The following is a 16,099-nucleotide window of genomic DNA, read 5'->3' on the forward strand; positions in this document are numbered from 1 at the left end:
CTTGTGTACCATCTCAGGCTTGATGAAGAAACAGGTTACCGCTGGGCCTCGCTGATGCGGCTCCAACACTGCTCTATGATTCAGGTTACACTTGGAGAGGGACGCTGAGATATAGCTCCTCTCCTCTGTTACTATTGCTTGAGAATAAAGGATACGTTTACTCACAACAAGGTTTTTCAAATCTGGCATACATAAATTTCATTTTTTTCTCAAATCCAGACAATCTTTTATCCTTGTCAAATCGATGAACTACTACACGAGAACATGGCTAACCCCTAAGCCCTGCGCAAGTCAGGGACATTAGAAAAAACAACATACCAACAAATGAAAGAGATCATGATCCATAACTAAGTCTTCACTTCAAGAGAATCTTCAATCCATTGAACAAGTTGATTCGCCGCCAAAGCACCCTCCTGAAAAGCCATAAGCTTCTTGTGAGCTTTAAGTAAAAACGAAAAAAAACAAAAGACATTTAAGAAGTGAAGGAAACTCATCATACAAATCGGTCACAAGGCTCCCCATCTTTGAATAAGATAAGCGTAGGAAGCGCCTCGATCTTGTATTTATTAGCAATACTCGGATACTTCTCAGTATCAATCTTCACCACCTGGATCTTGTCTTTCAATGTTTCACTCACTTCACTGAGAATCGGAACCATGAACTGACAGGGACCACACCTGCCACAATAAACAGGCTACATTGCATCCCAAACCACAACTAACACTAGTCAGAGAAAACAAAACTCACCAGGTCGCGTAGAAGTCGACAAGAACAGGCTTGTCAGAGTTCACAAGGAGATCATCAAACGAGTTGTACGTCTGCTTCTTTGCTTCAATCTGTATAGTAATTACACGACATAATGAGCTCAAAGCTAAACCGAGAAGTAGATAAAGGAATCAACTTTAAGCACATCCAAAGCCTTATAGACTAACCCTTAACACGTATTCTTCAATAAACTAGTTCATGTAGTAAATTTAAGTACAGTTTCCACTAAGATCATCATACAGACAGAACCTAAACTGTTTTAACACGACATTGGTTCGTCAATTAGCTCGAAACTAAACCGAGAAGTACATAAAGGAATCAACTTTAAGGCCATTCACATCCTTATAGACTAACCCTTAACACGTACTTTCAATAAACTAGTTCATGTAATAAAATTAAGTTTAGTTTTCAGACAGAACCTAAACTGTTTTAAACAAGGTTAAGAAACACAAGAAGGTAGTTTACAGGGCGAGGAGTGGATCGAGTTGATGAAGATAGCGAGGAAAGGTTTAAGTCTCCGGTTCGAATCCGGCGAAGTGGGAACTGGAATTTGACGGCGGAGATAGAGCGCGGAGTGAAAGCGGAAACAGTAGACGAGCCTTTCCTATTCAGAGATAGGATTGTAGATGGTGAGAGAGAAGTAGCCGCCATTGAAACGATCTCGAGAAGGTATGAAATGCTATTTGGGTTTTGTCCAAAGAATGTGTGAAGGAAAGTCACAGAAGGTAGTAGAAAGAGTTGGTGATCCACTACGGTCGAGTGCACGGTGTATTTATTGTATTTTATTATTTGTTTTGGGCCTGATGGCCCACATAAATACAAACACGCATAGAACATCTTCTCTCAACCCAAACCCAATTAAATAATTCATATACGGTAACTTGCTCGTCAGTCATCACATGCATGTAACATACACATACTGTAAAAATCTCTATAAATTTGTTTTCATCAACTATTTTGCTAATAATTATTTTTTATTTAACATTCAGGATTATTAGTTTAAAAAAAAGATATAGACTAAAGTCTTGGAAAATTCTCTCAAATAACCATTTTTAAGTTTTTGTCACAAAAATAACCCAAAAAAAAAGATCAAAATAGCTATTTTTTATTTTGAAATTTTTAATATTTAATTTTTATTTTTAAAATTTTGAAATTTTATTTTCAAAATCTCATCCCTTAACTCTAAACCCTAAGTCTAGGTTAGTAAAAATGTATTTTTACCCTTTAATAAAACTTATTTTGGTAATTTTTTTTATTGAAAGCTATTTTTGTGACAAAAACTTAAAAATGGTTATCCTATAGAATTTCTTTTATTTTATTTTGTGGTATGAACACAAACCTGAAGGACTTGGCTTCTCTTACAACCACAATGCAATGTATGGTCTTCGCTTATCGTGGAAGTGTTCTTAACAACAATGCAATGTAAGGGTATATGCATTGGTCATTGTTTTAGTTTCCTGAAGAAGAAGTAACGAATATATTCTTGTGTGGGGGCTCTTCAAAGATACTTATGTAATAACCTAATTAAAAAACAGATGCTGCTAAAGAAGAAGCAGCACAGGTTAAGAAAATGGAGCTCGAATTAGGTCTGAAGATCACTAGGGCAAGAGACAACGATGTCTCTTCCTCTACAGATTTCAAGGTTTCCAGAGATTCTTTTGGTCAGCTCTGGCATTCTAGAGAAACCGATTCTGTATTCATCCTCACTCTTCACCTAAAAGGTTTCCTCATCATATAAATCTATATTGAAAGTTTCATGCACATTTTTTTGAGAGAGATTAAAACTGAAAACTGAATGCAGGATTCAAGAAGGAAGGTATTGACACTGAGATCAACAAAGAAGGGGATATGCTTACTATAAGAGGAAGGAAACAAGTTGAAGAAATGGTTTTGGTCAAGTGGGTGAAGTGGAGAAAGGAACGTGAGATTAAGGAGTTCAAGAAAGTGTTTCGGATTCCAGATATAGTCAATCTTGACAAGATCAAAGCTAGGTTTGATGAAGAAGACGGGACTTTGACAGTTACATTTCCCAAGAAAGTTAAGGGAATAACCGGTTTGAAGATTGAGGAAGTGGAAGAAGCAGAGAAAACAGAGGAAAAAACAGAGGAAAAAACAGAGGAAAAAACAGAGCTAGAAGAAGAAATCAAAGAGGAGAAAGAACCTGAGGAAGAAGCAGAAGAGCCAAAGATGGAAGAGGAAGAAGAAGAGATAGTGCAGGAACAAGAAACAAGGGATCATGAGGAAGATAGAGAAGAAACCGAAGAGAAAGATAGTAAACCAAAAAGGAAGAAAAGAAAGAAGTTGTGTTTTCCATGTGTTGCAGGATCTACTCTGCTTATGTCAATCATTGTTTTCATTATTCAATTGATTCAATCCAAAAGAAAATGAGACTACTCCTTAGGGGTCTTTAGGTTTAGGGTTCTTCTTGTTTTTTAGGTGAAGAGAAGCGTGAGGAACAAGGAAGATCAACATTGTTTATGTCACTTATATAGATGTTACAAGTTCTTACCAAAACACATGCAATATCATCTTTTTCATTTATTCAAAAATTCAATTGAAATGTGAACTCAAGATCCATAAAAATTTTATTACCATGAGACATTACAGCCTCTATTTAGAACACAAGAGAGGAAGCAGCTTAACAACCTTTAAGCCTATTTAGAGAACTCAATGACCCATAAATGATATGCAGGGCACACAAATTTGCAACTTGCAAAACCTGAATTAGCAGCCATAGCTTCATATTCAGCTTTTGTTCTCTCTTTTCCTCCAGAGAGTTGTGTGAGCATCAACAAATCCATATCAAATGCAATGTTGGCCTGCACATCTTTACTCTCTGCCTCATCTGGAATAACTAGCTCCATGATTATCACTTTCCCATTCTCCGGTAATGCCTTCCAGCAGTTCTTGAGAATCTTTGCACAGTCTTCATCATTCCAATCATGAAGCATACGCTGTAAAATATATGAAGTTAGTAAATACAAAGAATAAAACACCTGAGAAGTATTAACATATTAGACAAGAGTAACATATGAAGTAAGAATAAAGAAAAAAAAACACCTGAGAAGTATTAACATATTAGACAAGAGTAATATATGAAGTAAGTATAAATAATAAAACACCTTAAGAAGTATTAGCACACTAGACAGGATTAACATATGAAGTAAGTATAAAGGATAAAAAAACTTGAGAAGTATTAACATATTAGATAAGAGTAAGTGTTTGTGGCTGTGTCTTACTTTCAAGATGATAGCATCTCCTCTTGGGATTTCTACAAACATATCTCCAGCCACATGCTCCACATTAGGATAAGAAGGTGCTTGTGCCAAAGCACAAGTTAGATCAAAATTAATACCCTTAATGTTTGGATACTTTGAAGTAACGAAACCTAGTGTGTTTCCAACTCCTCCTCCTACATCAACCAACACATTGATTCCTTCGAAGCCTTTATAAACTTCAAGAAACTTCTGCATAACTCCAACGCTGAATCCAGTCCGGTTAAAAAGTTTGCTTAGTCTTTCATCTGTGCCCATGTAGTCAAAGAGCTTCAACCCACCATTGGCACGAGCAAATGCATCTCCTCCTTCTAGCACCACATCTTTCAACTGTGCCCTGTAAAAGAATAAACCATTTTTGTAAATTATACTCCCTATGTTTTCATAACGTAAATTATTTTACATGTAATAAAGTTATATTACACTTTAAATTTTTAATTTAAGATATAGACTAGATATATTTTAATAAATAAAAAACAGCATAATTTGGTTGGTCATACAATATCCAATAAATAAAAAACTGCATGAAATGTGAAAATAACTTATATTTAGAAAAAAAAACCTTCAACAACTTATAGTATGAAATAAAGAGAATATACAGAAACTGTAAATAAATCAAGAAAGTAATTATTACCATGTGTTGAGGAAGACACTATCAAGTTCAAGGATGAACTGAGAAGCAAGTGTCCCCATTTCTTCAATATTGTATCTCAAGAAATACTTACAAATAGGCTCAGCTTTGTACACCCTCTCACCGTCTACTATCTGGCACTTGACCATTGAGTAACTGGCGAGTAAACGAAGCATACGGTCCAACAAAACTGGTGCTTCAGGGTTACTAGGCGGTGTGGGAAGCCGAGTAGCTATCTCGGACGGTTTGAGGAACGATCCAGATCCATTGACGTCATCACGAGCAGCTAAGTAGAGAGCGTCGATGACACCGAGCTCAATGGCGGCTTTGAAAACCATGGGGAAGGTAATGTAATTGGCTAGCCTCACTGCCCTCAAACCAAGCTCGGTCTCATCATCTCCATTAATCTCATTCATGCTTTTAGGGTCTAAAAGGTGTCCCATTATTGATTTTGCTTTCTCCTCGGTGAAGCTAGTGTTCTAAGATGAAAAGAAAGAGAAGAGTATATGTTTTCTCTGGATGCATCTTTGACTCTTTGTGCTTCCTTTTATAGGCGAATAATTGATTAAACCTCATCATCGATGTCTATGATAATTTAATTGTAATTATTTTGATGTAAAACTAACATAAAATAAAAAAGAGAAGGGGGTGATCTTCTTATGCATAAAAAAATTAAGCATTATTTATCTTGTTTTGTTTGCTTGACGGTCCACTATGGATGGCCGAAGAGTAGTTATTTTGAATATTAGCCTAAAATAGTTGGCAATCACATCACTGAGGTGGGGGGGGGGGGGGGGGGACGCAGATGAAGTTCACGTGTGGCATGTGGTCCGCACTATTTTTTTGTTTTTCTTCAATAATTAATATAGATTTTATGTAAATACCTTTAATTTAAATGGTCTTTTTAAAAATGAATGTAGTAAATTGTTGGAGCCGTCCCTGATCGAGGACGTTCCAAAACACCAGGCCCCAAGTGACGGTGGGACTGTCGATTAAAAAAATATATTCCTCAAAGCAAGCAACCACGTTAAACACGCAGAAACATAAGCAAGGAGCTATCAATGGTCGTTAACCTTGTTTTTTACCAAAAAAAAAGGTCATAACTTTTGGCTGAATAGTTTTTGTTAAACATGTAATAAGCTGAATTTAAAAGATATTCTAAATAATGTAATAAGCTGAATTGGCATTATTATTTGGTTGAATAGGCTGAAATTATTAAGTTACACAAATTACTAAATTTGTTAGGTGGAATTGCTTAAAAAGGTTTAAATTGTGAAAAATGTGAGGAAACGGGGAAAAATATGGAGAATGGTAGGTGAGCATGCATAGATCCAAATCCAGTGGACACTGACTTCTGATGAACTACTAATTTATCTTTTATTATTATGAACTAGAATCTCTTCACAAGATTGTCATGATCTTGATCGTGTTCAGGGATCATTTGCCTTGTAAACTATTTTCCATTCTACTATTTATGCACACATGTTAGTTGTTACGATAATTTTGGTTTATATCCAAAATATTTAGAAACGTAAGAATGTAATTATCAGCTCCTTTGATTACCCGGTTTATCTTAGGTCAAAGGCCCCAAACCCATAACCTAGACTAATCTTGAAACCCATAATTATATCTTACACTGGTGTATCATAAGTTGTAAAGTGTATTAAAGCTAATCACTATTCGCTGGTGCTTAGAGAGATTACAATACATCTTAAAATATTTACGTTATAATAGTTATAGTCTGCCTCCAATAATTCCATTATTCTAATTGGTGTACAACAAAGATTTGATATGGTATTTTTTCCAAAGCGTATATTTAAATTTGAATTTTGTGTTAATGAACAACAAAGATTTGGGTGGTTGAACAACCCCAGTTTACATCTTCGAAATATTTACATTATGTAATAATACAAGTTAGCAGCTAATCAATCAGCGATGATAATCTTATAAATTCGTACCTATTAGATGGACGTGGGCCAAGTCTGCATCCACTAATTAATTACATTACTATAATGGATGTAGATCTGAATATCTGTTTATGATCTTGGAAATTGTGTTGGTATACAGCTAAATACGGAGGCATTTTTCTTTTATCTGATCGTTTTTTTTTAAATCTTACATATAATATACATAGTATATACATAACACTCTTGTGTAATAACTTTAAACATAATAATAGTTTCAAAAGAAAATTAACTTAATAAAAGAAACATTTGTCCTTCCAGACATACACCAATCAAACATAATTCTTTTCTGCATAAACCGATCTAGATCTAAGCCAGTGTTTCTTTTTCACTGTTTGGTTAAAATATCTAAGATTCTAAATAGTAGAGCATGGTAATATAAAATATCTTTTGAATGTTTTTGTGTTTCCAAAAAAAAAAAAGAATGCTTTTTGATATCTGATTTCTATAAATCCTGAGTTTCGTACGTGTTTAAATGTATGAGCTAACGAGCTATGGGTCTACTAGGTCAGTGTCTAGCCAAATGAGAACATTTTGATTCAACACAATTAGATAAAACGTATTGTGGCACTTGAACACAACTCATCAAATTAACATAAAGACGATCTTGAATAAATGAATAGTTTACATCTTCCAAATGGAGAAAATGAGCCTAGTAGTTTACATCTTCCAATTGGAGCAAATGAGCCTATGTATTGAAACCCATTATAATTCAGTTTCTATCTGATTTATTGGCCCATAAAAACAGTCCACAACGTCTTGGCTCAGACGACAAGAAATCAGAGGCTGTGCTGAACTTCTTGTGTTTCAAGCTTCTGATCATGTTGGGCCTCCAGAAGTAGATATAAATAAATAGTTTCTTTTAGTTAAGCTTTTTCTTCCTTTTCTTATTTTATTTATTTGAATAATATGCAAAAGATAAGAGAATTTTTTTTTTTTGATCAAACGGAGAATATTTTTCTTTTTTTCGTTATATTGGAAGACAAAACGAGACACGTATTCGGTACATTAGTATAATTGTATAAAGCCTTGAAATGGAAAGCATGAACCGTCAAATCTTGAACCTCCACTACAGGTTTTGTTCCATATCGAATTCTTCTTCCTATTATTTGGTTATAATTTGGAAAGAAAAATAAAGTTAAAACTTTTTTCTCAATCAGATGGTATACTAACACACATACAAAGCTTCCACGGCTACTAAATGAATGGATACATTGATTTTTAAAACGAAATTTGCAATATAGTTAATTACGGTAACAATATAGTTAATTTTAATAAATTTGCAAAAGAAAAATATAGTTGATATTTATAATTAGGGAAACATAATTTCATAAAATCATGATTATAAACACACAAGTATGTGTTGAACAAAAAAAAAACACACACACACAAGTATGTGAGAATATGTACTCGCTTTGATATATATTTTTTAATTAAAAGCTACGCTATAAATTCATTGTAAAACTGTTTTCCTGATATCTATAGATATTCACTCGTTTTTCTTTACCAATAACAACTCTACTTTATTTGTGAGCAATCCAAAATTCGTCATTCTTTCAATTTATATACATAATTTAACTGTAACAATTTGATATATATAAACCAGCATGCATTTCTATATAATATTTTCACATGAATTTTTTCTTTCACTAAATCTTGTATCATCTTTCATTTTCTTCTTTTTACATTTTCAGCGTTGTTGTAAAGGTACTTTTGGGAAGACGAAACATGAATGAAAAAAAAAGTAGAGTAAGATCTATTTCATAGGTAAGATGAAAAAACACAATCCTAGCTAGCTTAAAGAACGAAGATTGTATACCCTCGTCGAACAATTCTATATCTTATGTTACAAAAAAATTGTTGGATCAGTGTCAACCCGAATACGAACTCATAAGTCATGACTATTTGAGATTGTTTGCTATCGCTATGTTCTCCTGTTACTTATCATGTTCTGTTTTGTTCTTTCATAATTTTTTTGCCTTAAACAATTCTGTAAAATGTGTGTACAACAAGTTATTACTCAATAGAAAAGAAAGTTTTTATATATATACAAAAACAAAAGTGCTTCGTATGAAAACAATGTAGGATCTCATATGTCTACGGTGTTTCACGCGACATTCGAGTTATTTAGCAATGTCAGTCGTTGTGACAACGTGATTATATGTACGTAGGCGAGTACGTATACATGTTCATTGCGTGATATATATAGTATATATATATATGTACATCTAAAATTTTAAATTAATAATATAATTTTAAATTAGTTAGAGACAACATTAAAATGAGATGAATCGAGTGGTGGTGTATGTACAAGTGTTGTGATGCGTGGGTGATGATGGTGAAGGATGGTGCTCTTCGTGTGGAAACCACACTCTTCCTCTTTTCTTTATTGATCAACCTCTTTCCACTATTTTATCTCACTCTAATCTTCGCAATGCTTTCCAATTCACCAATCCATTCCGTTTATTGCTTTATATATAACGAAACCCTACTTACATATGTTCACTATCTATTTGTTAACAGGGGTTTTCACTTTCAAACGGATATAATTGCTTATTTTGATCTTCAGGGATCTAAGGGCATTTTTATCCTCACTCTATTTTTTCCTCTAATATAAAGTAAAAGTGAATATGAAGTAAAGAATGCTTCAAACTTCATATCACTCTACAATAGAATTTACTCCATTAATTAATTTTTTTATTTATTCATCACTCCATTATGGAGTATGATTGAAACATTTTTAATCTATATTCACTTTTACTCCATTTTAGAGAAAAAATAGAGTTTTACATTGGAGATGCTCTAAGAATTGGTACCGTGAATAAACATCTGATTCGTATTTGATTATTTAATAGTTGGATTTTACTGTTTTATATTCGATATCCTCGTTCGATCTAATATGGATTTTCACTAGTAAGGGCTAGCTAGTTCTATACGTAATGGTGTTATTCTCTCAATTTTTTCTTTGTTTATGTAGTGGTATTATATACTGATTTTCATTTTGTTAGTTTCTTAAAGCTTCTATTGTAACTTGTTAAAACAAAAACAAAAGTAAATTAACTGTATTTCGTGTATATTTTGGTTGAATTTAAATACATTAGTTTCCAACTCTGAAACTTCTATAAAAAAGTCCAAGAATAAACCATTTCTGTGCCAATATATAATATTTTGATAAATCCTTTCAATTTTTAATAACTTTTGGTCAAACACTACTACAAAAATCTACAATTATTGATAACTTTTGGTCAAACATTACTAAAATCAAACTGTATGGAAACAGTGTGACTGCTTAGGTATACATCTTCCCTTATTTTCTCCTTTTTGATTCCTTTCTTTATAAAAAGGTATACAAAACTACCAAAAACAAATGATGAGAATCTAAAAAGAAAGAATTTTAACCCCCAAAAACTGATTTGATGAGTATGATAATAAAGATGAGAAAATTCTATAATCTGTATATGTTGACTCTCTTTAATTACTATATGTTTGCATACACTCTCATGATCCCTATATTATCTCAACATATACTTAGCTGATGGGTTCATCTCGTTGATGTACTAATCCACTACCATATGAAAATATGATAATAGTATTTTTTTTAAAAATCAGTAGGTAATGGATAAAAGTTGATGAATAAATATGCTCAACATAAATGGGTTAAAGATTGCGAACAGCAAATGCAAATAATCAACTTGAAATTTCCTTTTTTCCTTTATTTAAGTATGTTTTTCTTTTTCCCTAGAAGACATGCATGCCTTTGCTTATGAAGATGACACAACATCTTCTTATGTAACTGCCTCTTTTGGCCTCACTTAGGATTTCTATCTTAACTATGCAAAATGGTGAGAAAACATTCATGAATGTGGCTTTCACATCACCTTTCTTTATGGCTTCCCATTTCATTTTATTTGTAGTTATATGTTTTGTCCTTTGTACTTAATTCTTCAACGATAATGCTATCTTTTTTTTTTCTCTGTTGTTCGTACGCGGACGACCAACTTACCTTCTTGAATTCGATCGAGCGAATTTATATTAAAAATTGTTATTCCATCGTCTAATTTTTTTTTAAATAAATTATCAAAACGTATGCTACTGCAGCTAATTCGCTTATCGTATTGTTCATAGTTAGGGCTCATAACTTCGCTTATCGTAGTATATTATATATATATATATATCATACATAGCATAGGAAGGGTCAAAAGTTAACTAGAAGATCCATGCAAACTGATTTAGTTTATGTCATTATACTATCATGTCATTTTTTCTTTCTAATATAGACACGAAGCGATAGTATATGTATCATGTATGATTGTATCTAATCTACACGAATACACGATCAAATTGAAATATAATTAGAGGAAGAAAATATCAATGTCTCAGATTACTACATCAACCCCAAAAAAACATGTCTATAATTGCTGCTCTTCTATAAACATGATTGTAATTTTATATCTGATTAACCCTAACTTAGTGCCGTTTAGTACATTATTTTCTTTCCAATATCATAAATTAGTACCAACAACAAAAAAAAAACATTTAGTGGTGATGCTCCACATATTGTCTCCACCAAGGCAAAAAGTATACTCCAAAACCTCCATAAATAGAATAAGCCTGGGCGTGTGTTCTCCACACTTACACGACTCTCTAGCTCAAAAAAAAAAAAAACACCAAAAGAATATTGAAAAAAATGGATCAAGGTCGTAACATGGACATAGAGAAGGAATCAACAGCAACCTTTGACTACTCCAAACGCGCTCAATGGCTACGTGCCGCGGTGCTGGGAGCCAACGACGGTCTTGTCTCCACCGCGTCGTTGATGATGGGCGTTGGCGCCGTGAAGCATGACGTCAAGGCTATGATTCTCTCGGGTTTCGCCGGAATGGTGGCCGGAGCTTGTAGCATGGCGATAGGAGAGTTCGTCTCCGTTTACTCTCAGTACGACATAGAGCTAGCTCAGATGGAGAGAGAGAGTGGTGAAGTGGAGAAGGAGAAGCTTCCTAGTCCACTACAAGCAGCAGCTGCGTCTGCGCTTGCGTTTTCCGCGGGTGCGATTGTGCCGCTTTTGGCGGCTGCGTTTGTGAAGGAGTATAGAGTGAGGATCATAGCGGTCGTGACTGCGGTTACCGTGGCGCTTGTGGGGTTTGGGTGGTTAGGAGCGGCGCTAGGGAAGGCACCAGCGGTTAGGTCTTCGGCTAGGGTTTTGTTTGGAGGGTGGCTTGCTATGGCTGTTACCTTTGGGTTAACTAAGCTTATTGGGTTATATGGACTTTGAATGGTTCGTAAATAATCTATTGATGAGATCATGAAACGTGACAGTGTGTTTTTAGTTTTATTACAGATGTAATACTTAGATTTGATGATCATAGTGTTTGAGAGACCAGTGGATGTTGTAAACTATTACGATGGCGCGGTTCGTTTTATTTCCGGCAACTTTGATAGGAAGTTTCTGTAGTAATAATGCAAACGTTTACGCTAAATCGGAAACAATAATCGTTTTGCTGATAATATAATCTTTTTTTTTTTTTGTCTCTGTGCTGATAATATAGCTATGATTGTGAATTTGTGATTTTATGGAAGAATAAGTTGTGGTTTGTCTATAAGAGATGCCAATAGAAACAGTTGACATGATTTAACAAGTTTAAATATAAAAAGTATTAATCTCTTGGTCATATATAAGTTGTGGCCACTCCTAACAAGATATGAAATAGTATTGGATCATATCATATATTTTAGACATTAATTTTAGGTAAATAGTAGGATCATACCATATGCTGTTTTTTTCTTTCTTGGAGCAGTTAAAGAAAAATATACATTAAGTTTTTTAATTTGTTAAATGTTTAGATGATATATAAACAGAAATCCTTGGAAAAGAACAAGTAGTATAAAGGTTCATATTAGATACAGTAAAGCAATGGACCAGAGTTCAATAGATCGATCGATCACTCATAGCATCATAACTTATCAATGATCTTGACAACATTCATAAAGTAAGAAAAGAGAGATACTTTACAATTGTTGTCGTATACAATTTATAAAATCTGATGTATATTATCTCTATTCATGCTTTCCAGTTTCCACATGCTTTTATACATCCCAAAAGATATATATACTGTATATTGGTGCCGTAAACAAAAGGAAGCTTCCTTCCTTCCTTAGGCCATCTTCAAAGGGGGAGCACATGGGGTGTGCTTGGGCTTAATATATTTGGATTTAATCCAAAAGTGGGCTAAGAGCAGTTTGGGAGGGCTTGTCGAAGAGCTGTGCTTAATGGAAGTGCTGGTCGACGTGGCAAGTCTCTATTGGTCGAAAAAAAGAAAGGGAACACGGGTTTTTCTTTTCCCCATTTCGTAGGGTTTGCGATCTATCTCTCTGTCTCTCGAATCCAGAAACGGCGACGAAGGGGAGAAGCCAGTTCCGTTCGATTTCCGACCGAAGCACACCGTGAATCGATCTTTTATCTCCTCCTCACCGATCTTCTGTATCACCCTTGAAGGTATGACCGATGTTTTGTCTCTGCTATTTTCTCTCCTCGTCTCCTCGTCTCCTTCGTTTAGCGTTCTCATCGATTAGGTTTGTAGGTATGGGTCAAGCGTTTTAATCGATCTTATCCATTGTTTACGGTTAGATTCTTAACAAAATTTTGTCTCTGATCTTTTCTCTCCTCGTCTCCTCGTCTCCTTCGTTTATCGTTCTCATCGGTTTAGGTTTGTTGGTATGGGTTAAGCGTTTTAATCAATCATATACATTGTTTACGGTTAGATTCTTAAGAAAATAGGAAGTCGATCTTGTTTATGGCTTCGTTTAGGTTCTTCAGAAAATTGGAAGCTTAAGATTCTCTTTTGTTTTGTTTCTGAGGATTGAAGTTGCGGATAGTCAGGCCGAGAGTTAAACCGGCTAAGCAACAACAAACAAGCCTTTATCGAAAGTAAAAGGTTAGTCATATGTGTTTTCAAATAGCCAATGCTTGAATTGAGTTGAATAGTTTAGTTAGCGGTTAGTTGAATAGTTTAGTTAGCTTTTGATTTGGTCTTTCTCTTCTCGTGTATCTGTTTGGTTTGAGTTAACTAGTTTCATGGTTTAACCCACAAAACTATAAAGTGATATGAAAGCTAAACGAAGATGTGAAAGCTAACCAACAAAACTTAGACTTAAATGATATTGTAAGCTTTAACAAAACACTCTAATGTCTGCAATAAGTGTCTGAGTTGATGGAAGTAGGTAATGGTTATTAGCTAAGAATTAACTACAACTACTACCATTTAAACCCGAGATTGTGAACTCAATCTCTCTTCATCATCTTCTTCTTTGTATGAAATCGTTTCCTATGGATTCAAACAATAATCCTAGTCAGTCTCAATCATACTTTAGTCTTCTTAACTTCCCTTATGATAGATTCTCTCCCAGTGTAAACTTCTCCTCTTCTCAAACCCAAACCCCTTTTCTTAGTTCACAACCGAGTTCCCAGCCGAGTCAACCTCCTAGTCAAGCAGAAGAGACACCAGAAGAGCGTAGAGAGAGAAGGATATGGTCCACACAAGATGACTTAGTCCTAATAAGTGGCTGGTTAAACACATCGAAGGATTCCATTGTTGGCAATGACCAAAGGGGTGGGTGCTTTTGGAAGCGTATAGCCGATTATTATGCATCAAGTACTCATGTACTTGATGGTGTTGAGCCAGGAAACCATGAGCATTGTAGACAACGGTGGCAAAAGATTTCTCGCGAAGTGAGCAGGTTCTGTGGAACCTATGCAGATGCAAAGGGTGAGAAAGCAAGTGGGATGAATGATTTGGACATTCTACAGAATCTGTTGTTGGTGAGCATGAGAGCAGGCCTCCAGGTATAAAGGCCATGAAAAGGTTAAGGAACAAAGGGAAAGACAAGGATGCCCCAGCTTCGAACATTAGTCAGATATGGGAGATGAAACAGATAGATTTGGACGTGAAGAAAGAACTCCAAAAGATGTCACTTCTTGATACCCTCATTGCCCGCAATGACACTCTTGATGAAGATGAGAAAGTCATTAAAAAGAGCCTAATGCGTCAACTATTTAAGGAACTTTGAACTGTCTGTTGCAAGTTTGTTTGCCTCTGTCTTTGATATGTTTTATGATTTAGGAAACGAGTCTTGTAATGAACCAGTTTGGTTTCTGGATATGCTTTAATGAATCAGTATTGTCTTCTCTTGTTTTGATGAATTATGTTTTAGTTTCATTCTTGCACAATTGTAAACTTCAAAACTAATAACAAACTCTGTTTTTTGGTTTCAGGTTGAAGAAGACATGGGACTTGACTCTATCTACGACTATGGAATAAACAGCCCATTAGACTATAGTTCTGAAGACGAGGCTGATAGCAGTTACTATGCTCTGCAACTTGGTCTTGCTGAGGTTGGATACACTGGCTGTGAAGAGGAGGCTCAAGCTGAACCTGATTACGAAACACAACTGATGCAGCTCAGGGATCTGCAAAGCCTTGCAGAGCAGAGGGTGGTGCACCTGGAGAGGGTTTCAGAGCAGAGGTTGGTCAACCTGGAGAGGCTTGTTGGTGAGAAGAAACCATTGATGTGGGCGTATTGTATTTGCTGCATTGTGGTAGCAATGGCTGTGGCGCTATTGTATTTAGTTTAAGAAGGTGAAATGATCTATTGTATTTTGTGTATCATGTACTGTCGGTAAGGAGATGATGTAGTGACTTGTATTTTGCGACATGTACTATCACGTGTAGTATGAACTGGTGTTGTATGTCGGATCTATTGTCATGTAATGACATGTATTTTGGAACCTAGTATAGTAGCAACTATCACATGCATTTGGATTGTTGTGTGGAACTATTTTCAGAATCACATGTAGTTGGCATGTAGTTATAAACGAAGAATCACTTTGAATCAGAATCACATCGACTTGTCCCAAATAATTGAGCTTCTATAATACCTATAAATACAAGTCTCTTCTTTCCTAATGAACATACAATTCTCTTCTCTCACTTACTCCTTTCTCTATCTTAATAATATTTTGCTTTCATGGCATCTTCTTCCAACAAATTTCACTATCATTATGATGCAAATGATGATAGTTTAGATCAAATTTTTCAAGAGCAATTTGATAAAGAATTAGAAGCTGCTGCAGAGGAAATGCCGGCCCCAAAGAATAAACGTATCTATATCGATAGAAAGCGGGAAGAAGGTCACAATCGGTTATGGAACGATTATTTTAGTGATAATCCGACTTACCCGGAGAAGTTTTTTCGTAGACGATTTCGAATGAACAAATCATTGTTCTTGCGTATTGTCAATCGTCTCACTGCAGAAGTTCCATATTTTCGACCATATTTTGGAGGCGGTGGCTTCAGAAGATCTATGGATATGGCACGCATTTTTTGGAGCGCCAGGTACTTGTAACGATTTAAATGTACTTGACCAATCACCAGTATTTAATGACATTATTTACGGTCGAGCTCCCGAAC

The 16,099-nt window shown here is 35.0% G+C and overlaps 4 protein-coding genes across 4 annotated transcripts; 2 read left to right on the forward strand and 2 right to left on the reverse strand.

The window, feature by feature from the left end:
* Nucleotides 1-138: 138 nt before the first annotated feature.
* Nucleotides 139-1,508, reverse strand: LOC106354653 (thioredoxin Y1, chloroplastic-like). The gene is made up of 4 exons (XM_013794648.3): nucleotides 1,231-1,508; nucleotides 748-836; nucleotides 500-677; nucleotides 139-413 (listed from the first exon to the last, which is right to left on the reverse strand). The coding sequence occupies exons 1-4, from the start codon at nucleotides 1,414-1,416 to the stop codon at nucleotides 348-350; spliced, it is 519 nt and encodes a 172-aa protein (XP_013650102.2). The 5' UTR covers nucleotides 1,417-1,508; the 3' UTR covers nucleotides 139-347.
* A 710-nt stretch (nucleotides 1,509-2,218) lies between these two features.
* Nucleotides 2,219-3,165, forward strand: LOC106354649 (glutamic acid-rich protein-like). Its single transcript, XM_048736322.1, has 2 exons — nucleotides 2,219-2,486; nucleotides 2,567-3,165. Exons 1-2 carry the CDS (start codon nucleotides 2,336-2,338, stop codon nucleotides 3,151-3,153), a joined length of 738 nt encoding a protein of 245 aa, XP_048592279.1. The 5' UTR covers nucleotides 2,219-2,335; the 3' UTR covers nucleotides 3,154-3,165.
* Nucleotides 3,166-3,327: 162 nt separating this feature from the next.
* On the reverse strand, nucleotides 3,328-5,325 carry LOC106421646 (indole glucosinolate O-methyltransferase 5). The gene is made up of 3 exons (XM_048736321.1): nucleotides 4,675-5,325; nucleotides 4,005-4,377; nucleotides 3,328-3,719 (listed from the first exon to the last, which is right to left on the reverse strand). Exons 1-3 carry the CDS (start codon nucleotides 5,112-5,114, stop codon nucleotides 3,420-3,422), a joined length of 1,113 nt encoding a protein of 370 aa, XP_048592278.1. The 5' UTR covers nucleotides 5,115-5,325; the 3' UTR covers nucleotides 3,328-3,419.
* A 5,658-nt stretch (nucleotides 5,326-10,983) lies between these two features.
* Nucleotides 10,984-12,157, forward strand: LOC125576380 (vacuolar iron transporter homolog 2-like). Its single transcript, XM_048736323.1, has one exon. It carries the CDS (start codon nucleotides 11,323-11,325, stop codon nucleotides 11,905-11,907), a length of 585 nt encoding a protein of 194 aa, XP_048592280.1. The 5' UTR covers nucleotides 10,984-11,322; the 3' UTR covers nucleotides 11,908-12,157.
* The last annotated feature ends 3,942 nt before the right edge of the window (nucleotides 12,158-16,099 follow it).

The sequence above is a fragment of the Brassica napus genome, chromosome A7, assembly GCF_020379485.1.
Source record: "Brassica napus cultivar Da-Ae chromosome A7, Da-Ae, whole genome shotgun sequence".
NCBI classification, from domain to species: Eukaryota; Viridiplantae; Streptophyta; class Magnoliopsida; order Brassicales; family Brassicaceae; genus Brassica; species Brassica napus.

Excerpts from the sequence above, each read along its gene's own strand:
- LOC125576380 (XM_048736323.1), top strand. The coding sequence starts at position 11,323 with ATGGATCAAGGTCGTAACATGGACATAGAGAAGGAATCAACAGCAACC.
- LOC106421646 (XM_048736321.1), bottom strand. The coding sequence starts at position 5,114 with ATGGGACACCTTTTAGACCCTAAAAGCATGAATGAGATTAATGGAGAT. Across the intron at positions 4,378-4,674 it reads AGTGTCTTCCTCAACACATG|GGCACAGTTGAAAGATGTGG; the intron begins GTAATAATTACT and ends ATTCTTTTACAG. Across the intron at positions 3,720-4,004 it reads GAGATGCTATCATCTTGAAA|CGTATGCTTCATGATTGGAA; the intron begins GTAAGACACAGC and ends TATATTTTACAG.
- LOC106354649 (XM_048736322.1), top strand. The coding sequence starts at position 2,336 with ATGGAGCTCGAATTAGGTCTGAAGATCACTAGGGCAAGAGACAACGAT. Across the intron at positions 2,487-2,566 it reads CCTCACTCTTCACCTAAAAG|GATTCAAGAAGGAAGGTATT; the intron begins GTTTCCTCATCA and ends AACTGAATGCAG.
- LOC106354653 (XM_013794648.3), bottom strand. The coding sequence starts at position 1,416 with ATGGCGGCTACTTCTCTCTCACCATCTACAATCCTATCTCTGAATAGG. Across the intron at positions 678-747 it reads GTCGACTTCTACGCGACCTG|GTGTGGTCCCTGTCAGTTCA; the intron begins GTGAGTTTTGTT and ends TTATTGTGGCAG. Across the intron at positions 414-499 it reads GGGAGCCTTGTGACCGATTT|GAGGGTGCTTTGGCGGCGAA; the intron begins GTATGATGAGTT and ends ATGGCTTTTCAG.